This window comes from Octodon degus, unplaced genomic scaffold (genome assembly GCF_000260255.1).
Source record: "Octodon degus isolate 3935 unplaced genomic scaffold, OctDeg1.0 scaffold00113, whole genome shotgun sequence".
Lineage (NCBI taxonomy): Eukaryota > Metazoa > Chordata > Mammalia > Rodentia > Octodontidae > Octodon > Octodon degus.
In genome coordinates, this window is record NW_004524689.1 from 8450564 (window position 1) to 8475747 (window position 25184).

General features: G+C 43.8%; 1 protein-coding gene across 7 annotated transcripts in view; it reads left to right on the top strand.

The window, feature by feature from the left end:
* The window catches only part of Vps13d (vacuolar protein sorting 13 homolog D), a 262979-nt gene that overhangs the window by 30056 nt on the left and 207739 nt on the right, over positions 1-25184 (top strand). For 5 of the 7 annotated variants that reach the window (XM_004639663.2, XM_004639662.2, XM_004639664.2 and 2 more), the window contains exons 8-21: positions 929-1099; positions 1485-1585; positions 3037-3205; positions 4963-5064; positions 5202-5403; positions 6324-6503; positions 8379-8509; positions 9900-9975; positions 10365-10535; positions 11501-11631; positions 12955-13087; positions 16161-18374; positions 19486-19637; positions 21587-22618. In XM_004639663.2, the coding sequence (XP_004639720.1) occupies positions 929-1099; positions 1485-1585; positions 3037-3205; positions 4963-5064; positions 5202-5403; positions 6324-6503; positions 8379-8509; positions 9900-9975; positions 10365-10535; positions 11501-11631; positions 12955-13087; positions 16161-18374; positions 19486-19637; positions 21587-22618 (4965 nt within the window). Of the gene's footprint in view, positions 1-928; positions 1100-1484; positions 1586-3036; positions 3206-4962; positions 5065-5201; positions 5404-6323; positions 6504-8378; positions 8510-9899; positions 9976-10364; positions 10536-11500; positions 11632-12954; positions 13088-16160; positions 18375-19485; positions 19638-21586; positions 22619-25184 lie in introns of those variants that run through there. The other 2 variants (XM_023699490.1, XM_023699491.1) reach the window with 2 other exon arrangements.

Sequence of the window (25184 nt, forward strand, 5' to 3'; positions counted from 1 at the left end):
GCAGCCTGGCCTTGAACTCAGTGTGTAGCCTAGGCTAGACTTGAACTCATGGGGACCCTCTGCCTCAACCTCCTGAGTGCTGGCATTACAGGCAAGTGCTACCATACCTAGCCCAGACTTGGTTCTTAGGGAGGAGCTCTTCTACTGTGCTGTGTGTTGAATGGTGGCATTCCTCTGAGAGATACTTAAAAAGTTGTAAGTCATCAGATATAAGGTGTTACTGTTTGTGGAGGACAAAAAATAGTTTAGTCTGATCTTTTTATAAAGAAATTGTAGGTGGTTTAAGAGAAATGGGGAAAATGACTCACTTTTCCTCTGCCCAGGTTATCTTTGGCTTGTAGTCTATTGTGCAAAGTGGTTTTGGTTTTGCTAATTCTTTTAAAAATAAATGCTGTTGCCTTACAGTAGAGCATTATGTACCTATTTAGAATAAAGGGGCAGATCTTTATGATGAATAAATATGTAACAGTCTCCAAGATATAGTATTACGGTTTTAAGCATGGAAGACAAGAGGCTTTTATGGCATCTGTGTAAGAAAACAGCACTTAGCAGACTTGCCTGGGTGAAGTACACGTAGAGTGCCTGAGGTAGACCCAGGTGCCAGGTGGCCCGTTCAGCGTCCCTAGGGAGGTCAATGAGGAGGGTGGGAAAGACACATTTCATCCTTTCTGCCTTTTGAATTTTAGCATATATGTTGCCAAATTGAGCACACCCTTTTAAATGTTAGACCATGTGAATGTATTACCTATGGAGAAACAGAATGTTTTAAAATACCAGTGAGCTTTAGGGTGCAGTTTTATGCTATGTTTGGGTCCTGCTGTCACAGCTGCAGGTTAGGTACATTGACTCTTAGCATGCAGCCTGGACCTTAGCTCCGGGAGCAGGAGGAAGGCCAGCCAGAGCTGGGCACTGTTCTTATGCCACGCAGGAGGCCATGGCAAAGAGCATGGAGAGCCGCAGCCACCACTACATCCTGGAGCCCGTGTGCACCTCTGCGCTCTTGAAGAGAAACTGCTCCAAGGAGCCTCTGCGGTCCCGGCACAGCCCCCGGATCGAGTGTGATATCCAGCTGGAGACCATTCCCTTGAAGCTCTCGCAGGTACTGCCAGGCCGGCAGCTGGCGGGGAAGGGAACGCATTCATAGCGCCTGCAGACTGTGTAGCATCTTCAGCAGGAGGGAACGTGTTCGCCTGCAAGCTCAAGGCCCTCCAGATCAAAGCTGTGTTATGCACGAGATCCACTTTCTGTTATAATTAAATTGGTTTCTTCTCAAGTGAGTTTTCATTTGGTGTTAAATGTTGATCAAAGAAGTCAGGAAATCCAGTAAATACAAATTGTCCATGGTCAGAGAAACTTGCCCTCAGTGCACTGGATTTTAGGTCAGTGGATTCGCTGGTATGCGTTGTTCTTTTTGGGTACAGGTGTTAACTGAGTAAAAGAAGCAAATCTGTTCTAACCTAGTACTCTCAATCTCTAACCAAAAGCTGCAGTATAGGCAGATCATGGGATTCCTGAAGGAGCTGGAACGGAAGGAGAGGCAGGCGAAGTTCCGGAAGTGGAAACCAAAAGCAGCACCATCTAAGAAGTAAGGCTTCGTGCATGTCGTATGCAAGGCACATTTTTTTTAGCACATCTTTTTACTCAGAAAATACAGATTGAAAATAATGCCTTATTGTCCTTTACACATGGTTGGAGGTAAAAGTGTGCTTGGTTTTTCTATTCCTTAAAATGCCATTCCGATTATCATCATTGATATTCTTATTGTATATGTTTATCAAAGTTTCCTTTTAGATTTAGTATGGTGAGAGTCATTAGATCATCTTGGTCTAGTTTGGCAGAGAGACCGATGTTCATTTGATGAGGTCTGGTGTGTGTCGAGAGCTCTGTGATATTCTTTTTTTAAAAATATTTATTTATTTAGTGTGTGTGTGGCCAGCTCAGCCCACCAGGGGGCGGGCGGGCTGGCATGTGGTGCTGGGGGATTGAACCGCGGTCCCTGTGCTTTGCTTAGCTTAGCTTGTTCATAGTAGGTGCTTTAGACCACTGAGCCATCTCACCAGCCCATCTGTGATATTCTTTGAGCCTCTTTTTCTCTTTCCTTACTGGTGCCTTGCACATATTAGGCAAGTGCTGCACCACTGAGCTGTAGTGCCATCTCTGATCCTGCTTTTTTTTATTTTTATTTTTGAGATAAGGTCTCGCTCTGTAGTTCAGGTTAGCTCTGCACTCACTATGTAGCCCTGGCTGGCCTTGAACTCATGGCTCATGGCAATCCTCCTGATTGGCTTCCCCAGAGCTGGGGTTGCAGGTATGCACCACCAGGCCTGGCCTGATTCTGCTTTTTAATTTTTCTTTTCTTTTCTTTTTGGATATTGGGGATCGAACTCAGAACCATGCGCTTGCCGGCTTATGCTGTTGAGCTATTTCCAGCCAAATGTCTTTTCTCCTAGGCTGTTCAGTTAACTTATGTCCATTATCCTGCACTTTGTAACTTCCATAACAAAAATAAATTCCCTTTGGTGGTACAGTGATAAACTTGGCCAGTCTGATACATTAAAACTTTTTAAAGATTTTACGTATTTCCATGTATTTTCCTAGAAACTCAACTGAAACTTTTCCCTGTTGTTGGGACCCATGGCTTAGTCATGTTGGGCAGGCGCTGCATCACAGAGCTTCAGTTTAAAATCTTTAGTGGTCAAATCCTTGATAGTTATGGAAGGGTGGTGCTTGCTTCACCTGCAGCCCTTGGTTTTCTCTCAGTGAGGGCACAAGCCACTCTGTGGTGGTACAAGCCAGTGGAGTACTGTTATTATTGATATGTAAGTCAGGGATCTGTTACTCAGTGTTCTTCAGTAGCAGGTTTGCTTTCCTGCAAATTGGGTTCAGCTTCATATTCTAGTGACCCTGGACATAAATTGATGGTACACAGGAGAGAAACTGTCTAGTAGGAGAAGTGGTATTATGTGGGTTGCCCTGGGCTGATAGCTTTGGGTTGCCTTGTTGTGAGCAGTGACACACTGCTGTGTGCTCTTTCAGCTGCCGAGAGTGGTGGTACTTTGCTCTGAATGCTAACTTGTATGAGATCAGAGAGCAGCGCAAGCGCTGTACCTGGGACTTCCTGTTGCACCGTGCCCGAGATGCTGTATTTTACACTGACAGATACTTCACCAAGTTGAAAGGAGGCTTACTTTCTGCAGATGACAAGGTGAGTGGACTGTTGCTTTGTGTTTCTCCTTTTCATTCATCCAGAGGGTAAAGCAGGAGGAAATGGGGTCTGTGAAGGCAAACAAGCATCCTTCCCTCTCTGCTGCCAGTGAGCCAGGCCATGGGGTAGGAGGGAGACGAGGTGGCCATGGTCCTGCTAGACCTTTGTGCCCACAGCCCTCCCTGCATTTGTCTGTATAAGTTACTTCAATGCCTGATCCTCGTCCTATTTTTTTTTCCCCTGAGGTCTGTAACTGATCCCTGTGGCCTTGGGCCTATGCTGTCTGCGCAGTCCTGGTGACCTCAGTTGGCCTGCTGTTAGCTCTTTCTCCTTCGGTGCTGGTGGTGGAGGCAAGGCAGAGCAGAAAGCACTGTAGGTGGTGAAGGCAAGCTCACCTGTCAGCACCTGTGGACAAGAGGCCCCGACCTCTGCAGGGTTCTGGCTGGTGATCCCTTTTGTCCCTGGTCCGCCTGCCTCATTATCTCCTAAGTGAAGGCACTGGGCGATGCTGTGTTGTTGGTTCATTTTGCTTTTGTGTACATCAGGCTTTGTGATAGCGGGTGAGACCATTTCTAGTATTTTGGGCCAGGTAATCTCTCTCTCTCTCTCTCTCTCTCTCTCTCTCTCTCTCTCTCTCTCTCTGAGCAGAATATATTTATTGAGGGAAAGAAAGCTCCTATCAGAGAGGGACAGGAAAGGGGCCCGAACGGGTTGTCCCCAAGGTACTATCTCTTAACTGACCATTTTTTCAGTAGACTTTGCCAAGAAAAGTGGAGCATTGCTTTCCCTTTGGCACCCACCGTGTGGTGACCAGGGCATTACTCCCTCCTGCTGGCACCCTGCTAGGCCTTGGCCGTGGCCTCCCCTAAGTCAGTGCTTTCTTCATCAGTGTTTGGTGTGATGGTGTAGGAACCTTATGAAAAAGATGGAATAAACCAGACATTTTTGTTCTGCTTGATTTTTCTGGAAGGTACAAATGAATTTGGAGGGAGAGAAAAAAAAAAAACAACTATAAATTTCCCCTGACATGGGCACATAAAAATAATCTCCTTTTTCTTTAATGTTAAGGAATAAGAAACAGTTCAAGATACTGGTAGCTAACTCTTTCTTTTTTTGAGGTGCTGGAGATCTAACCTAGGGTCTTGTGTGTGCGAAGCAGATGTGCGGCCACTGAGCTATGCCTAGTCCTCTGGAATAGACTGGTGGCGATCCCTTAGCGTGTTGCTGGCTACCATTGCCTTTTCCTGCCTAGTATGAAATAAGCAAAAGCATTCATATTGTTGCTTGTACACCACATGGAAAATGAAGGTGCCAGGGGCCTTCATGTGTACTCTGGCTGTGTAGTCCTGCTTTGTGATCCTTGCTGTGTAATCTTGGTCCTCAAGAGTAGTAACTCCCAGGCCCCCTTTGGTCACTGAGTGAAGGCATGGGAAGCATGGCGTCATGCTCTGCCCAGGGTAGTACATCGCAACAACGTGGTAGTAGCCCACAGAAAATCAAGCAGTGTTCTGCTTGACTAACCATTAGTCATGGAAGCTGAAAAGCTTGTTAGTAGTGTTCTTGAGGCCAGGTGAAATCTGCTGGATTAAACCAGAAATAGTAGTCAGGGACCCAGCAGTTTCTCCTGTTTCTTGGTCCTCCTCACAAGTGTTGGGGTCAGTAGGTTCCCTTGTGGTACCTGTAGTCATTTGTGAGGGTGTCCAGGTCCTCTGGAGCTACAGGGTCTCATCTGGTTTGTTTTTCTTTCACCGAAACAGGAGGAAATGTGTCGGATTGAGGATGAGCAGAGCTTTGAGGAATTGAAGATTTTGCGTGAACTGGTTCATGATCGCTTTTATAAGCAAGAAGAGCTAGCAGAGGTAAGAAATCCTCTAGCTTTGTCTTTGGTGCAGTACGCTCCTAGTGCTTTCCCTTCTGTGTGGCCCAGATGGCAGTCAGTGGCACAGCACTGCTTGCTGCTGTCCGAGGTGCCCACTCGTGCTTGCTGTGTTTGCAGAGTCTGCGAGAGCCTCAGTTCGATTCTCCGGGAGAGCATCCTGGGGACCCTGATGGTGGTGGAGGCAGCGGCATGCTGCAGTACCTTCAGTCCTGGTTCCCCGGCTGGGGCGGCTGGTATGGGCAGCAGACCCCCGAGGGCAAAGCTGTGGAGGGACTCCCCACAGAACAGCAGGAGCAGTGGACCCCTGAGGAGATCCTGGGTACGCCGGGCACCAGCCTGCATGCACCTCTCTGCCATGACAAAGGGGGACCCCTGGTTCATAAACTTGGGCTGTTGTTTGTGCTATGGCCCTGGTCATTTTTATTGATTTTTTGGGGGTTTTTTTTGAGGCAAGGTCTCACTCTGTAGCCCAGGCTGGCCTTGAACTCACTATGGAGCCCACACTGACCTCAAACAGCAATCCTTCTGCTTCAGCATCTCCAGTGGTGGGATTACAGGTGTGTGCCATCGTACCTGCTTCCCATAGTCCAGAAACATTGGAAAATGGTTGTTTTTTTGTTGAGCAGAAACAGAAGAAATGTTTGGGGAGAGGTCTCGTGCACGTCCTTGGCTACAAATGAACACTGGTACAGTTTTGAGTAGATCGGAGTGGCAGCTATTTTTGGAGAACCAAATTAAGCATGTTCACATATTTAAGTCAGGAAAACCCCAGAGCTTAAACACCAGCCCAGAGGCACTCTTGGGACCTGTGTTGTCCCATATGAGAGCCATAGCCACAAATGGATATTTAGGTTAGTTATAATTAAATAGAAGTGAAAAGTTAGTTTCTTAGCTGCACTAGCCATCTGTTTCACAAGCGCTCGTAGCCACGTGTGGTTGGTCTCTGTTGTCCTCGGCCACCCAGACAGGCTGCTTCGCCATACAGGACAGTGCTGCCTCATACTGTACTGTACTGTGAATTGGGTGCTGCCCTTTCTGATACATTGATGTAAGCCCTTCTAAAGCAATTAAGGTTGTTTTACATTAGCTAGTAGAGTGGTCGTCCAGTTCTTTGAGTTCCTTCCTTAACAAAGAGGAAAGTATTAAATAGAGTTGTCACAGCTGTGATCACTGTCCTTGTCATGCTTTTTATATCCTTCCATGAGTTTTTCTTAAAGCCTGTTCTTCGTTTTTGTGTAGGCACCGAGGAGTTCTTTGACCCCACTGCAGATGCCTCTTGTATGAACACATACACGAAGCGAGATCACGTCTTCGCCAAACTGAATGTGCAGCTGCAGCGTGGTACGGTGACTCTGCTCCACAAGGAGCAAGGGACTCCTCAGATGAATGAAAGTGCATTCATGCAGCTCGAGTTCTCAGGTACTGGCCCAGAAGAACCAGCTGCTGCTGCCTCCTCCCAGGTGCTAGGGTCCGGGCAGTTCTCATTATTTATGGTGATTATAGTCCAGCAAGTCACCACAGACAGATGAACCATTGCTCTGAAGGCAAGATCAGAGTTAGAGGCTTGTGAGCCTCTGAGCCTGTTACTTCTTAGTTGGTTCACATGTAGCCTTTTCTATGTTATGAATTTGTGCTTAAAGATATCTTTAAGCTTGAGGTAATAGCATGTGTCTGTAGTCCTGTCTACTCAGGAGGCTGAAGTTCTAGAGAACATGCAAGACTTCATGTTCTTCAGGTTCTTTTGCAGTCCTGGAGTGATGGGATTTCTTGTCAGTGACTATGGGTCAGAACAAATGCAATAACCATCAGATAGGAAGAAGAGTCAAACATTGACTCTCCCTGAAGTTTGAGAAAACATGATGAGACTATCAAAATTTTGAAAATAGGGCTGGAAATGTAGCTTAGCTGTAGGATGTTTGCTTATCATGCACACGGCCCTAGGTTCAATCCCTATTATAAAAATTCAGTGTATATGCTGCTAAAGTGAGCACCCCATTATAAAAATTAAAAGATGTATGTGAAAGTGTGTGTTTGAATATGTATGTGCTGTTTTTTTTTTGCGGTGCCGGAGATTGAACTCAGTACGTTGCGCTTGCCAGGCAAGTGCTTATTCTACTGAGCTATCTCCCCGGCCCTATTGTAAAATTTTTGATGTAAAGTGCCTAACAGCCTCCTCATGCTTATGAGCTGTGTGCAGCACTTCAGCACTGTGCTTGGCTGTTTAAATAATTTTTTACAGGCTAGGCAAGAACTTTGCCCCTGAGCTGCATCTCCAACCCATTTAACCATTTAAATTGCAAGATTACGAATGAAATATGCAGAAAAGGCAGAGAAAGAATCTCCAGATAGAGCAGGAAAAAGGTGCTCTTTACAATACGGGGGCTCACACAGGAGGCAGAGTCTGTCCTGTTCAAGCTTGGCTAGGAATGTGAACATGGCGTAGCTCACAGTTTTTTGTGGCTCTGCCTAAGTGATCAAGAAAGTGCCACACAAGTGTTGATTTTTACAAATACATTTTGGTGGGCTGGTGAGATGGCTCAGAGGTCTAAAGCACCTACTTAGAACAAGCTTAGCTAAAGCACAGGGACCGCGGTTCAATCCCCCAGCACCACATGCCAGCCTGCCCCGCCCCCTGGTGGGCTGAGCTGGCCACACACACACACACACACACACACACACATAAATAAAATTAAAAAAAATACATTTTGGTGAGTAGGTGAAGGTGCACATACAAAGTCTCTGAATAACATGGCTCTGGGTGCTTTTTGGAACTTTGAATTAAAGATTTATAGATAAATGCTCAGTGGTTTGGATATCTCCTGGTAATTTTTCAGTTGTAATTATTATTATTTTTTTGTCTTTTTCAGACAGGGTTTGCTATGCAGTTCAGGATGGCCTTACTCTTACTTTATAGGCCAGGCTGGTCTCAAACGCACAGTGAGCCTCCTGCCTCAGTCTCCTGAGTGCTGGGGCTGCAGGTGTGTCCTGCAACACCTGGCAACTTTTTAGTTCTTGAAATAGCAGTCTAAGAAATGCCTCAGTAGTTCAAGAAACTTAGTTGAACAAGCGGATTTTTTGAAGTTCAACGAAAGGCTCAGTTTAAGATTAATATTGCTAGGAAACTTCTAAATGTCTTATTTGTATAAGGAGATATATGGACAGGGGCTTTATTTTGGGTCTAATTTCATGGAAAATCATTTATAGTATCTAAAGTACTTCATAAAATATACTTAATGTTTTTAGAAACATGTTAGGCTATGACATAATGTTAACTCTTACATTGATATTTTATAGATGTAAAACTACTAGCAGAATCTCTTCCTCGAAGAAATTCCTCTTTGCTTTTAGTCCGGTTGGGTGGACTGTTTCTACGCGACCTAGCTACGGAAGGAACTATGTTTCCACTTCTGGTCTTTCCTAATCCGGTATGTACTACTGTGGTGAGGCGAATTTAGCTAGGATATTGATGACTGTGCTCCATTTTAGACAAATGCTAAGTAACATTAACCTGATTTTTTTCTGATAATTGTGCATCTTGAGATAGGTGGGGATGGCTAGCTAAGTTCTTGAAATTTTAGAGAGGTTGTTGGTGAGACTTACAGCTATGCTTTCTTCCCCTCCTGTGGAGTACCATGGAAGGATTTTTTTTTTTTTTTTGGGCTGCTCAAGAATACCATGGAATAGTTCGCTGTTTTTTTTTTTTTTTTTTTTTTTTTTTACAACACAGGATGATTTTATTTTTACATAGGACCTAGAACACTTAAGCTGCCAGTTAGGTACTGAATGGCAGAGCAGTGTCCCCAGTTTATGCCATGAATTCATAGGGAATAGGTTCCAACAACTCGGCTCCTTTCCATTGGTCCTCAGTTTGCTGTGTTTTGAAAGAAAAAAAAAGTGCCATAAGTACTATTCTATTCTGCACGTCAAGGTCAGTGTCTGGCTCTTCTTCCTATCTGATGGTTATTGCACTTATTCTGACCCATAGTCACTGACAAGAAATGCCCTCACTCCCGGACTGCAAAAGAGAACCATCTCAAGTTCTCCATATATGTGTAATTCTTACATATAATAGGGCTGATTAAGGGTAAGATGCTTGATCTTACGACACTGGCCGCAATATGTTCCAAATATTTGAATGTATAGCCATTTACCTGCCTGCCTATAATTCCTTTTGGGTGGTAGAAGATGGCTGTGGAGACGGTGAGGAGGCAAATGTCAGGCTTGAGAAGTGAGCCATGTTTGATAGTCATTTAGCAATCATTCATCAGATGTACTGAGTACAGGTAGCATACTGTCAGCATGGAGGGCAAGACTTGGCATTGCTAGGTTTGGAAAAAGGCATAAAGCTGAACCAGCCTGCAAGTACTCAGTAATCCAGTATGAAGTGAATTTCCACTCAGTGTGCTAAGAGAGAGTATTACTAAAGGGTCAAATGCACATGAGTGTGTAGTGAATTGTGGATTCTCCTCTGACTGTGGAAGGAGCTATGTCTCCTCTTCTGGTCTTCCCTGACCAGTGTGTACTGCAGTGGCATGGCTCATGTAGGGAGGAGGTTGACAGCCTGTGACCTAATGATGCCGATGCATTTATCTATGTGTGTTTTTTTTTCATTATTTTTTTAAATTTTATTTATTTATTTGTTTATTTGTGTGTGTGTGTGTGTGTGTGTGGCCAGCTCAGCCCACCAGTGGGCGGGGCTGGCTGGCATGTGGTGCTGGGGGATCGAACCGCGGTCCCTGTGCTTTGCTAAGCTTGTTCTAAGTAGGTGCTTTAGACCACTGAGCCATCTCACCAGCCCCTATGTGTGTTTAACAGCAAAAAGAAGTTGGCAGAGTCTCTCAGTCTTTTGGTCTCCAAGCCACATCGACAGACAGAAGCGATCAGTACCCTGGTAATTCGTTGTACATTCTTAAAACTCACCTTTAAAAATGTCATTATTGCAGATTGCTGGTCTAGGAAAAGAGACAGGTGTTCTCTGTTCTCAGCACAGTAGTTTGCCAGGTGGATCTGTGCAGGGAATTAACCCAGTAATACCTGGGGCAGTGTTGCAAGGCCTCCGGGGCCTTGGTTAGAGCAGATATAGTCCTGTTGTCACAATTCCTGTTGAAAATTAAAGAGTCAGTACTTTCAGGCTCTTCAAAATGTGCGTAACTGTGGGCTGGTTGGAAAATAATTTAGAAAATGTCTTCCCCCCTGCCCCGTGGAATTCTTCATAGGTTTATTAAGAATAAAGCGATTGTTTTTGCTGTGTTCCATTTTCTTTCTCTGTTCTTTCTCTAGCTGCAGACTCAGATGACCCAGTTTTTGAGATGCTGTATGAGAGAAATCCATCGCACAGTCATTTTGAAAGGCGGCTCAATGTCAGCACGAGACCCTTGAACATCATATACAATCCCCAGGCTATTAAAAAAGTAGCAGACTTTTTCTACAAGGGAAAGGTTCATACCTCAGGTTAACTTTTTTGTTTGTTTGTTTGATCCCATGTTACTTATTAAAAACATTTTTATTGTCATTTCGGGTGTTCTGGACAAGGTTATTATATATTCCAGCAACCGAACAGTGGTAGCAAAGGCCTGCATAGTAAGTGCATTGGGTGGTCTTTAGTTACTGAATCAGGGCCCTTGACCTTTGATAGCCTCCTTTTCTGGAGAAATCAATGTCTGTCCGTATTTTCTCTTTGCCTGCTTTCCTTTGGCTTTTTTTTTTTTTTTTCATCATCTGATTCCATTAGGTTGGCAGTTTCCTTGGCTATGTAAGGTATTTAAGACCAGGGACCTGAGGAGGGATGTTCAGGAATGTCCTTCAATATGACAGGATTAGCGGTTTTTTTTACTTGCTTGGTAAAGCATTCTATATTGCAAAGGTTTAAATATCATTGATTTCTTTATGCTTATCTTTGTTCCCAAAAAAGATTTGAGATAGTAGGCATGGCAGTAACACTTCATTGACAGGGATTTTCGTACATGTATTTATTTATTCTTTATAATGAAGAAGCCCTTCTTGTTTTTTGCCCAGTTTTTGAGACTTTTCATGTAAATGGTAGGCATAAATATTGTGGCTTCTCTGCTCTGTTATTAAGAGATTTTAAAAGGCATTACCTTCTAAATTGCATTCTTTTTCTTTCAATTTAGTATCCTGTTCTATGAGGATTTTGAAATGTAATAGTTTGGAAGTCTCAGGAAATGGTTCCAAGAGTCAGTGACTTAGGAGCCTTCCCTCATTGCCTCTTCTCTCCTCATGCCTGCCCCTCCCATCTTTGCCTTGTACCTGTGTTGTACCAGGTTAAGCAAGGAGCTGTGTTACTGATTGTGTTTTAGCTTTGCTGGAAATTCTTGGTGAGCATAGAGACACTGCGGCATTTTATCTCCCCAGCCATCTGGAAATTCTGACGGTTCTGTGTATTTCCAATCTTGCAGGGTTTGGTTATCAGTCGGAACTTGAACTGAGAGTGGCCGAAGCTGCTCGAAGACAGTACAACAAGCTGAAGATGCAGACCAAGGCAGAAATCCGACAGACTCTCGATCGTTTACTAGTGGGGGATTTCATTGTAAGTGGTTGCACATGACACTGTTGTAGGGGTGGCAGGAGGTAAGCATCTTCTTTTCTGACAAGTTGGTTACCTTCTTTCGGTTGGCTTGCTTTATCAATTATACTGATCAAGTGAAATGAAAATATAAATCCATCTTAGCTACCATAAAATGAAAATACCATGTCTTTCATGCTCACGTTTTTTTTTTTTTGTCTTTTTTTTTGTGACAAGGTCTTTGTATATAGTTTAGGCCAGCCTTGAACTTACCATGTTGCCTTGGCTGGCCTTGGACTCTCAGCTATCCTTCTGCCTCCGTTTCCTAAGTGCTGGGGTTACAGATATGAGTCACCATGTCTGGCCTAAGGTTTAATTTATAAAAACATGTGATGTCACTAGATGCTATTTCTTCCAGGTATCAATCTGGGGATATTTTCAAGACTCATCTTTTTTTTTTTTTTCTATTTTCTAGACCTGAGATTCTGTGACTATTTCACTAATAGTCTTCTCATTACTTACCTGTTACCAGAATACAGAGAGATAGAGTAGTGCCCACCTTGTATTCCTGAGTGTGACATTTGCAGTGTGATGTTGTGTGAGAAGCTGATGTGAAGGCACCCTAGACAGCGAGAGCCAGGAAGTGACCTATGGCTGGTGGTGCAGGGCCGAGAAGTAGCAGTTCATGGGGTAGTTGGGGCGGGCAGGACCCCTTTATGGTATGGGATAGAGTCCTGTGTTTTTTGTGTATATTTTGACACAAGTTGTAATAGTATCTTCTTGTTATCTTAGATGATGGAGGATTCTTTTTGATAGCATTTATGTAAATTAGCTTTTTATGTAGATACATTTTAGGCTAACATTTAGTTGGAAGGAAGAGCAGTTTACGGATTCTTGAGTTAGTGTTTACTTACGTTTCAAACCTCAAAGCATAGTATTTTGGCATGAGAATTCCTGTTATTAATATTAATGAGTAAGTAGCAGCATTAGGGTTTTTGTATTTATTTGAATTTCATAATTTCTATAATATTTTAAGGAATAAAGCCTTGTAAATTAGAAGCAAGGTTTTTCTTAAACTAAGGATTCATCAGAGCACAAATAACCCCTCAAATCAGTACTTTGCTAATTTTTTGTCTCCACTGCTAACATTTGCTTGTAGTGATATCTCTAATTCTGAATCATTTGGATAACACTTTCCTCTGAAATGCTGGGCTGTAGTCCAGAGGAGCACCATGGCACTTGATGGCGCTGGCTGGGGCTTCAGGAATGCTTGAGTGTCACCGTAGAGCTGTGCAGCTCTGCGGTCATGTCTGGCAGTGATATGACTGAGGCCATTTGTTCTCACAGGAGGAAAGTAAACGCTGGACCGTGCGGCTAGATATTTCTGCCCCTCAGGTGATATTTCCTGAGGACTTCAAGTTCAAGAATCCTGTGTTAGTTGTTGTGGATCTAGGAAGAATGCTGTTGACAAATACCCAAGGTACAATGTCAGTGTGAAGTAACGAAGACATATCTCAATAGACTGTTCTAAGTAAAGCTTAGGAAGAGGTTTATGTAACGTGCTATGCTGTGCTATGCTGAACTGTGCCGTGCTATGTTCCGTGGTGTTGGGGTCCATACCCACAGCCCTGTGCATGTATGCTTGGCAAGTGCTCAGCCTTAAGTGACAACAGGGAAGTGGTGAAGGTGAAGGAGTTGTTTTTAAAAGCCAGATGTTACCTGTGGCAGGCACTAAATCCGCTCATGTGTGCTTGCAGCAGGAAATAAGATGCTGACTTTATTAGATGCTTTTGTGTGGGAGCTCTTTTGCTCCCTGACCTCTCCATCTCTGTCTCTGTCTCCATCTCTGCCTCATTCCCTGTCCCCATCCCCATCCCTATCCTTGTCCCCATCCCCATCCCCATCCCCATCCCCATCTCCATCTCTGTCTCCATCTCCGTCTCTGCCTCAATCCCCGTCCCTGTCCCCATCCTTGTCCCCATCTCTATCCCCACCCCATCCCCATCCCATCCCATCCCATCCCCGTCCCCATCCCCATCCCCATCCCTGTCCCCATCCCCATCCCCTTCCCCATTCCCATTCCCATCCCCATACCTGTCCCCATCCCCTTCTCCATCTCCCTCTTCATCCCTGTCTCCATCTCCTTCCACAATCAGCTTCTTCATCGTTTCCTTCAGCTCTTTGTCATCTTTTCACCTAACTCCTGTCTTCCCAGTTTCATCATGGAAGAGCTTGGAAGCCTTTAGGATTTCTATAATATTTTAAGGAATAAAATATCCTTGATATTTTTCTCAGATATTTTCTGAATCTTCATGGTTTTAAAAAGATCACTAGTACTCATTTCCCTGTCCCTTTCTTAGCAGTTTCTGTGCCGTTTTCTTGTGTCTTCTGTCTTGGGTTCAAGCCCAGGGCTCTCACTGCCAACTTTGGCTCCTTAATATTGGTGTCCTGGGCCCATCAGCATTAAAGAGATGAAGTTTCCAGACTTCTTGTTTCTACTCTTCAGCAAGCTATGGCTCAGGACTCATCCCTTTTCTCTGGGCACTTGGTGGCCATGTTTGCCTTCTCAGTTGGAGGTCATTGCTGACAAACTACTCTGCTCTAGTTCCATGCATTGCTTTTGTTTTGTTTTGTTGTTAGGGTCTCACATAGCTCATGTGGGCTTGAACTCATGACAGTCCTACTGTCACAGACTGCTGGGCTTTCTGGTGTTTGCTATCACACCTGGCCATCTGTTACTTTTTAAACTAAAACTTTACTGGATTATAATTCATATTTTATTTATTTTTTATGTATTTAGTACAGGATCTGCAAGGTCTCACTACACAGCTTGGACTTGTAGTGATCCTCCTGTTTTCAGCCTCCCAAGTGCTGGGATTACAGGCGTGTGCCACCATGTCCAGTCTCAGTCATCGTCTCAGTGTGGTGCCGGGGATAGAACCCTGGTCCCTGCGCTTGCCTAAGCAGGCACTTTAGTCTGCTGAGCTATCTCACTGGACCTTGTAATTCACATTTTAAAACATACAGTTCAGTTATATTTGGTTTATTGGTAGAATTGTGCAGCTGTACTACTGCTTAATTCCAGAACATTCTCATCCCCTAAAAAGAAACTCCATACTCATTGGTATTCTTTGTCATGTTTTCCTTCTCTTGTTTCTGGCATCCACTGATTCTTCTTCTGTCTCTATGGACTTGCCTATTCCAACATTTTGTATGACTACAATGAAAGAACACATAGCCCTTTATGTCTGACCTTTTAATTAGCATAATATTTATCCTTTTTGTAGCATACATCAGGATGTCATTCCTTTTTTTGGCTGAATAATAAGTTCATTATATAGATACACCACGTTGTGTTTATCCATTTTTTTACCTGTTAGTTGATGGACATCTAGATCTTTTGTATTTCCACATGAATTTTAGTTTTTTCTAGATCTGTGAAAAGAGACATGTCCTTGGAATTTTGGTAGGGATTGCATTGAATCAGTAGATCACTTTTGGTAATATAGCGATTTTACTAATATTAATTCTATCGATCCGTGAACATGGGAGACCTTTCTGTCTTCCAGTGTCTACTTTCTTCACTGTTCTGTTATTTTCACTGTAGAGGTCTTTCACCTCCTTGCTAAGGTTGATTCCTCAGTATTTTTTTTTTTGAAGGTATTGTACATGGAATTATTTTTATGATTTCTTTTACAGTTCTTGGTGTGTAGAAAAATTATTGATTTTTAAAACAATGTTTTTGTATCTCAACATAGTGTTTTGTAATGTACATTATTTCCTAGTACTTAATTATAGGGGTAGAGCTTTAACCTGCTTGTGGTATGTGGCATATATAAAAAGGAAGGTAATTTCATTACTATAATTATTCCTAGATAGTATTTGGTGAGTTAGGAGAATGAGAGGATTTATGGGGCAGATGAAATTAGGAAGTGTATTAACTAGTTTCGACCTTATCTTCACGAGAAAACTGAAAAGAGAAGAGGATGGGGACATGAGTAGAAGGGGAACGTTTGGTGCTTATGGGGAATGGTAGAAGGGACTAGGTCTGAAGGAAAGGGTCAGGACTGCGGAAAGCACTGCTTCTTGGAGAAGACACACTGTGCCCAGAAGTATGCGCTTGTGGTTTTTTCTTTATTTGATTAGAGAGGGCTAGGTGTGGGTGGAACATCACATATTGAGCAGCTGCTGCGCACCAAGGTGGGATCTGGGCTTGTGGGTTATTGTGTGCAGCAAGTCGGAGGGGGCCTCTCTTTTTTTGGAATGTTTCTAGTGCAAAAACCAGAATGAACACTAAGAATGGGAGAGGTAAAGAAGTGGAGTAAGGGGACAGTGACAGCGACTTGCCGTGTGTTGTTTTCCAAATTAACAGATAAGTTCACTTGAATAAATGGCAAATACAGAATTTTATGCTTAGGGTTTTCATCCTTTTTTTTTTTTTTTTTTAAAGTGGGGTGTTGGTTGAAGTTTTGCTTTTCTTCATTGTTACAGTGAGGAGGAAAAGGAAGCAAATAACAGACACATATTTTGAGACTTCTTTTTTCTGCCTGCAGAGGACTCCAGGAGGAAGAGTGGGGACGGGTCAGCTTGTGAAGAGAGCCAGTTTAGTGATGATGAATATAAGACTCCGCTCGCCACCCCTCCCAATACCCCACCTCCAGAGACAGGCAGCAATAATGGAGAGAAAACACCCCCTTTTTCTGGCGTTGAATTTAGTGAAGAACAGCTTCAGGCTCATTTGATGAGTACAAAGATGTATGAGAGGTACTCCCTGTCATTCATGGACCTCCAGATCATGGTTGGACGCGTGAAAGACAACTGGAAGCATGTGCAGGACATCGACGTTGGCCCCACCCACGTGGTGGAGAAATTCAATGTTCACCTCCAGTTAGAGCGCAGGCTGATTTACACTTCGGACCCCAAATACCCAGGGGCTGTACTGTCCGGCAATTTACCAGACTTAAAAATCCACATCAATGAGGATAAGATATCTGCTCTGAAGAATTGCTTTGCTCTCCTGACCACCCCAGAAATGAGAACTTCTGACACTCTGATTAAAGAGAAGATTTTCCCCCAGGAAGGACAGCGGGGAAGCTTGCAGGACTCGGTTATGAACCTCACGCAGAGTATCGTGATGCTAGAGCAGCATACCCGTGAGGTTCTGGTGGAGTCGCAGCTCCTCCTGGCTGAATTTAAAGTGAACTGTATGCAGCTTGGTGTGGAGAGCAATGGCCGCTACATGTCTGTGCTCAAGGTGTTCGGTACCAATGCACACTTTGTGAAAAGGCCCTACGATGCTGAAGTCTCCCTGACTGTCCATGGCTTGCTGCTGGTGGACACCATGCAGACCTACGGCGCTGATTTTGACCTTCTCATGGCCTCCCATAAGAACCTGAGTTTCGATATTCCCACAGGAAGCCTTCGGGACAGCAGGGCACAGTCTCCCGTCTCTGGACCTAATATGGCCCATGTAGCTGAGGTCGCCACCCCAAATGACCAATCAGCAACTAGTGTTTCTCTTGAGAAAATTCTCACCAAAGAACAAGAGTCCCTTATTAAATTGGAATATCAGTTTGTGAGTTCAGAGTGCCCATCGATGAACTTAGACAGCACTCTTCAGGTGATTTCCTTACAGGTAAATAATTTGGATATTATTCTAAACCCAGAGACAATTGTGGAGCTGATTGGCTTTCTTCAAAAATCCTTTCCCAAGGAGAAGGATGATTTGAGTCCTCAGCCTTTAATGACTGATTTTGAAAGAAGCTTTCGAGAACAAGGAACGTATCAGTCTACTTACGAACAAAACACTGAGGTTGCAGTAGAAATCCATAGACTTAACTTACTGCTCCTTCGGACGGTGGGAATGGCAAATGGAGAGAAATACGGCAGGAAAATTGCAACTGCAAGCATAGGTGGCACCAAGGTGAACGTCTCGATGGGGAGCACCTTTGACATGAATGGTTCTCTTGGGTGTTTACAGCTTATGGATTTGACACAAGATAATGCTAAGAACCAGTATGTTGTCAGTATTGGCAATTCCATAGGCTATGAAAATATTATCAGTGACATTGGCTACTTTGAATCTGTGTTCGTCAGAATGGAAGATGCAGCTGTTAATGAAGCTTTGAGTTTCACACTTGTTGAGAAATCCAAACAGGAGTGTTTTCTCAACCTGAAGATGGCTTCCTTGCATTATAACCACTCTGCTAAGTTCCTGAAGGAGTTGACATTATCCATGGATGAACTGGAGGAAAACTTTCGAAGCATGCTGAAGAGTGCCGCCACCAAAGTCACCACCGTGTTAGCTACCAAAACTGCTGAGTACAGTGAGATGGTGTCACTCTTTGAAACACCAAAGAAGACCCGAGAGCCCTTTGTCTTGGAGGAAAATGAGATCTATGGGTTTGGCCTGGGTTCATGTCATGCGGACACTGTAAAACTAATCTTGAACGTAAACATTGAATCGCCGGTTGTTTCCATCCCTCGGAAGCCTGGGAGTCCTGAGCTCTTGGTAGGACACTTGGGACAGATATTCATCCAGAATTTTGTGGCAGGAGACGACGAATCGAGAAGTGATCGTCTGCAGGTAGAAATCAAAGACATTAAACTCTATTCTTTGAATTGCACTCAGTTGGCAGGCAGAGAAAGTGCTGGTTCTGACATAAATCGGACGTTTTGCCCTTCCTCTGGGTCTGCCAGTGTCAACAGTCAGGAGGAGGCTCACTTCACACGCCATGATTTCTTTGAATCTTTGCACAGAGGGCAAGGTGAGCAGCATAAACATTCTATTTCGTTTTGTTTAGAGGTTCAAAATTCAGCTTGTGTAGTATTTTGCAAAAAACCCCACCCAGCAACAACAAAACATTTTCTCTCAGGATTGTCCTCAGCAAATATTTTTGAATTCATTTTTTGATACTGGGGTTTGAACTCGGGGCCTTGTGCATGCTAGGCAAGCCTCTGCTACTGAGCTGCACCCCCAGCATAAGGACTTTTTGAAAAAGGATTTCAGTCTTACCCCTTTGCAATTGGGTGAATGCTTATATAAGGCTGCTTCAGTGATGAATTCTATTAAAGTATTGTTTAATTTGCTCAAGCACATCTGATAATCTTGTGCTAGGCTCTAGCTCTTTTTTATTTCAATTATTGTACCCCATGCTGGCTTAAGAGATTGATATAAACAGAATATAAAATACAGTATGTGTATTACATTCTCCTTGTAGCATCCTGCCATCTTCTACTATGGGTTGGCCCAGGGTTCTAGGAATGAAATTCTTGTGTTTGTCTTCTGGATCCAGTCAGCTAAAACTCAACAGCTCAATCCTTTAATCTTGGCTTTGACAACAGTCAGGTAAACTCTAACCTAGGGCATGACTGAATTTATCGTGAAGAAATTAATGGTTCTCAAATATGACTTCACTGATTCATTTGTGTACTTGCTGAGAGATCCCTTTCTGTGCTGGGGTAAAGGTTGTTTACCCAGTGCCTTGTATGGTCCTTGATTCTGATTTATGCTCAGGGAGTGGGACCCATCTCTAGTTGAAAGCTTGGTAAGGATGAGCAATTTGGTTTGAAAAATCAGTTCGGGATATTAAGAGATGCTTTAATATGGTTTCTCTGCTGGGGTGATACTGACTGATCAAGTTGCTAACTACAGCATGCTGTGAAACTACCCCGCCCCGCATTCCAGCCGCCTCCTGGTGAATTTATCTTGACCTCGGCTTGTTAGTGTAGTCTCTGGATCATCATCAGTGTTTGCTCTCATTCAGAGACTCATTTGCCTTCCTGGGCTAAGAGTAGCTCGCTTGTACTCTACTTGATCAGCAATAACAAAGTAGCTGCTGGTGTTTAGAGTCTGCCATTTCCTCTGTCCTCTGCCAGCTTTTCACATCCTGAACAACACCACCATTCAGTTTAAACTGGAGAAGATCCCTGTCGAGAGAGAATCTGAATTGACTTTCTCCCTTAGTCCGGATGACCTAGGAACTGCCAGCATCATGAAGATCGAAGGAAAATTTGTTAATCCGGTTCAGGTAATCATGCAGTTGACTTTCATGTGAGGGCAGTTGAGGTCATATGCAGATTGAATGTGTTTTATCTGAGGTGCTTGGGACTGGAAATGTTTCAGACTCTGAGTGCTGGAGTATTTGCAGAGACTTTATTAACTGGTTGAACATCCGTAATTCAAAAACCTGAATTCCACAGCATTTCAAAATCTGGCGCGCGCGCGCGCGCACGTGTGTATGTGTGTGTGTGTGTGTGTGTATTTAGTATAGGGTCTCACTACGTAGATTGGACTCATAGTGATTCTCCTGTTTTCAGCCTCCCAGGCGCTGGGATTACAGGCGTGCGCCACTATGCCCAGTCTCAACCGCCTCAGTGTGCCCTGGGGGTGGGACCAACACAGCATGGCACACTATGCCACGCCATGCTACACTGGGAATCAAAACCTGGCTACTGTGCCCTGCCTAAGCAGGCGCTTTAGTTCACTGAGCTATCTGGCCAACCCTGGCTTTTTTTTGTTTTTTAATGTACTTGGTGCAGGGTCTCGCTGTGCAGCTCATACTCTAGTGATCCTCCTGTCTTCAAACTCCTCAGCACTGGGATTACAGGCATGTGCCACCATGCCCGGGCTTGACATGGCACGTGGTGCCAGGGATTGAACCCTGGTCCCTGCGCTTGCCTAAGCAAGCTGCTGTGCTATATTGCCCTCCCCAAAATCTGGAATTTTTTTTATCATCATATCAGCTTTCAAAGAATTTCAGATTTTAGATTAGGAATATTCAACCTGTATTTGTTTTTTGTATTTATGTTATATAAGCCTAGATAGGTTATAATATATTGTATATTTATGTATATTAAATGGAAGGCAGATATGTAACTTTAAGGAAATATCATTAATGCATATGGCTTGTTGATGGTTTGTTCCAGTAACTATGGAGTCCTTTTATCATTGGGCAGTCAATCTTGATTGTTTGCCTTCTTCATGTGAAAGAAGGGGGAGCAGTGTAGAGGAGGAAGACAAATCCTTAATCCCATGACCACTCAGAAGCAGGAAGATTATTGCTGGAGGAGTAGGTGTCTCTCTTTCCTAGGAGGATAGAGTTCTCATCACACTTTTGGCATACTCGGTCAGCCTGTAGAACGTGATTACGTGAGCTGGTGACAGATCCTTTCCAGGGAAAGCCAGTCTTGCTGTCTCTGAAATGAAATACATCAGGATAGAGATTTTGTTTGTGTAGATATATGAGGGTGTGTGGTGGTAGGGGGTCTATGTACATGTCCTATGTCCTTCCAGGGTACCACTTCTTAAAATTTTATTTTACAGGAAATAGAGCAAAGAGCATTATAAAAAAGGAGAAAGTAAAGAAAAAGGAAGCATAAGCAGTCATGGCTTACTGTCATTTAATAAGTACTGAGCATTAGCTGTTACACTCATTGGTGATGATCTGCGAGTGTTACAGCCAGCAGTTTTGTTTTTCAGCCCTGTGATATATTCAGAGTGGGCCTCAGGCAATATTCTCTGCAATTCCTGCAGTTATTCTGTATGGTTAGGAAGAAGGGCTTTGCGGATTCAGGCGCATAGTCAATAGTTACTGAGCATTGACCATCTATAGGTTATTCTACAAATTGCTAGAGAAGATCTTTGTGAATAGAGATATGGCAGAAAGAGTTAAGGGCAGAAGCTGGGGAGAGGAGTGCCATGTGCCTCTACTGTGAGTAGTAGGGTCACTGTGAGTTCAAGGCCTGCCTGGGCTCCACGGTGAGCTCAAGGCCAGCCTGGACTTCTAGTGAGACCCTGTTTCAAGAAGTAAAAACAAGACAAAGGACAAAAAAGAAATGAAAGGGATAACCCTTGCTATCTACTAATTTAAAAATCTTGTGGGAAGTCTAGAAATATCAACTGTGAAAGTTTATGGACACTGTGTCTGAGTGCAGCGGAAAAGTAGTGGAATAACTGAATTTTTCCCTTTGAACACAGGTGGTGTTAGCCAAGCACGTTTATGAGCAGGTTTTGCAGACACTGGACAACCTGGTGTATAGTGAAGATCTGAATAAGTTCCCAGCTAGTGCTGCCTCCTCGCCTTGCCCGAGCTCTCCTCTGCCTGCCCTCAGTAGCTGTGGCGAACCTTCTGTGGAGAGGAAGGAGAACGGATTGTTCAGCCACTCCAGCCTTTCCAGTGCTTCTCAGAAGTCCTTGTCTGTGAAGGAAGCCAGAGCCTTTACTCAGATTCAAGCCAACTTTTGTATATCAGAGCTTCAAGTTCAGCTAAGCGGAGATCTGACTTTGGGAGCCCAAGGACTTGTGAGCTTGAAGTTTCAGGATTTTGAGGTGGAATTCAGTAAGGACCACCCTCAAACCTTATCCATTCAGATTGCCCTGCGGTCTCTGCTGATGGAAGACCTATTGGAGAAAAACCCAGATTCAAAATATAAGAACCTGATGGTGTCCCGAGGAGCTCCTAAGCCATCCAGCCTAGCGCAGAAAGAGTACCTGTCTCAGTCTTGCCCTTCGGTGTCCAACGTGGAGTACCCGGATATGCCACGGTCTCTCCCTTCTCACATGGAGGAAGCTCCTAATGTCTTTCAGTTGTACCAGAGGCCTACCTCTGCATCCCGGAAAAACCAAAAAGAAGTCCTCGACAAGGACTATCCCTTGACTCCACCTCCTTCTCCAACAGTAGATGAGCCCAAGGTACTTGCTGGAAAGAGTAAGTTTGATGATTCCTTGGTCCACATCAATATCTTCTTGGTGGATAAGAAACACCCAGAATTCTCTTCCAGTTATGATCGTATTAACCGGAGCATTGATGTTGATTTTAACTGCTTGGATGTGCTGATCACACTGCAAACCTGGGTTGTGATATTAGACTTCTTTGGAATTGGCTCCACTGCAGACAACCATGCCATGAAAATGCTGCCGGAGGATGTTCTACAGAGTGTGAAGTCAGAGTCCAGCGCCACAACAGAGTCTGCACTGCAGGACCCAGTTAACACTAAGCTGGACCTCAAGGTATCAGTTAACTGTGCTCCGTAGCATTCTCAAAATGAGCTTGAGTCTGTTCATTGAGATGTGCTTTGCATTTATTGTGGAAAATATTTTTGTTGGCACGAGAGCTATGTCTTTTGGGTATCTGCTACAAAAGGGTAGACATAAATATTTTAGAAAAGGTTTTTGGTGTCAATTCCATCTGGAGACAGGAAAATATGCAGTTTAAAGAACTTATGTTTTTTCCTTATCTTACTTTTGGACTGTGTAATTCATTTAATTACTCTGCTTTTTCTAGTCTCGGTTTCCAAATCTGTCATCTAAGATAACGAAGTGAGGTAATGGATACCAAGCACAGAGCGAAGTGTCTAGTATATTAGCAGCTTTCAAGTGTGGCTTTGTGTTATTATCTCCCCATTTTCTCAAAATATTACTTTTCATTGAAGTCAAGGATGTCACTGTTATTCAGGAGCAAAGTATCTAAAGCTGGACTGCCTGGCTCTGAGTCCTAGGAGTTCCACTGTAATTACACATCACTGCGTGGCCTTGGGCAGATCATTTAACCTCCTCTCCCCTCAGGTTTTCATCAGTGGATGGGATGTCTGGTGGTGCCTGCACTGTGGGATTGAATGTTTCTTTTCTATTTTCTTTTTCCTTTTTTTGTACTGGGGCTAGAACCCAGGACCTTGTGCTTGCCAGCCAGGCACTTATGCCACTGAGCTATCTCCCTGGCCCGGGATTGTTTGTTCAGTGAGATAACACGTGACACGCAGTAGGTGTTCAGCGAGTGATAGCTGTTACTTTTTCACCTTTATGTGGATTCCCATGTGGATTACCATGTTTGTACCCTGTCCTTGATCCTCATCTAGTGAATATATTAAAGTCCATACCGTAGACAGCCCTTAGCTTTAAGGCGACCTCTGCCTTGTGGTAGTGCAGGAGGGTATGAAGGCATTTACACTGAATTGGTTGTTCGGGCTGCACAGGCCTGTTGTAGCCTGCCCTGGCCAGAGTCCTGGGGCTGAGCAGGGGCTGATTGTGTTTCCGAGCCTTGCTTCATCTGGGAGCCTTGGGCAGAGTCAGGGAGGAGCATCCTGTTTTTTCCAGGGTCATTGTCTTATTTTACCAGCTGGTTAGCAGGCTTCATGCTGCTGAAGTGGACTTTTTTTTTTTTTGGCGGCCCTGAGGAACTCAGGCCCTCACACTTGCCAGGGAAGCACTTATTCCACTGAGCCATCTCTCCCTGGCCCCCAATGCTGCTGAAGTGGAGAAGCTCTCAGAGAGTGGAGGGAGAGAGCCAGTTCTGCTTCCCATCTCAGTGCCTGCGGGGTGCTTTGAGGCTTCTGGCTTCTTGGGCTCAGCCAGGGACCTGACGAGGAGGCTGTTTGCAGGCTGGTTGGACCCTGCATGTTTGAGACCGTGCATGGGGCCCAGCATTGATTCTGATGGCTGGTTCTGATGGAGAGCAGGACTCTCAACAGTGCACTTTTTGAAATAAGTTTTCAAAAGTACTTTTACTATGCAAAATTTCAAATATAAAGAGTATAACAAACCCCCATGTACCCAACCTTGTAATTCATCACATTATATTTTCACTTTGTCTTTACTCAAGTATTTTAAAGCCAATTCTAGAAAATATATTATTTCACCTCTCTATACATGTACATTCATTTCTAGCAAAGAATGAGGACTTTCTTACATAACCACAGTATGTGTCATGTGTAATTAAATTAACAGAAATGCCTTGGTATTGTGTAATGCCTACTAGTCCACACTCAGATTGTCCTGATTTTTTTGGTCTTTGTAATTCGGTGAAATAATATGCTTTTCTTAGCTAAAGTTTCTTTATCTATAGAAGGAGAAGGATGTAATAAAATTAAGTTTTTGAATTGAGATGCAAGGTTCACATGTTACATTATTTGCCATTGTTTTTCTCTCCCCTTTTTTTGTACTAGGAGTCCAACTCAGGACCTTGCATTTGCCAGGTGCTGTGTTGCCGAGCTATATCCCCTCCCCCCCTTTTAAAGACAAGGTCTCTTTATGTAGTTTAGGCTGGCCTTCTGTTCACTTTGTAGCCCAGACTGACCTTGAACTCTTGGCGATCCTCCTACCTCAGTCTCCCGAGTGCTGGAATTACGGGTGTGTGCCATCATGCCTGGTTCCTTTTTTTTTTCAGATTTCATTGGAACTTTTTTTTTTTTCCCCAAATTTCTTTTTTTTTTTAGAAGATTGTTTATTTATTAATTTATTTATTTATTGCGGAACCGGGGATTAAACTCAGATCCTTGCGTTTGCCAGTCAAGCACTTATCCTACTGAACCATGTCCCCGGCCCCTTTTTTTTCAAATTTCATTGGTACTTTTTTAAAAAATGTATTCAGTACAGGGTCTATAGGGTCTCATTATAAAGATTGGACTCATAGTTATCCTCCTGTTTTCTGCCTCCCAAGTGCTGGGATTATAGTCACGTGCCACCAGGCCCAGTCTAATCACCGTCTCAGTGTGCCCCGGGGCAGGGCCGGCATGGCATTGGTACATTTTAGTTATGCATAATAATCACGTTCATTAGAGAGAATTTGTACCTGTACATG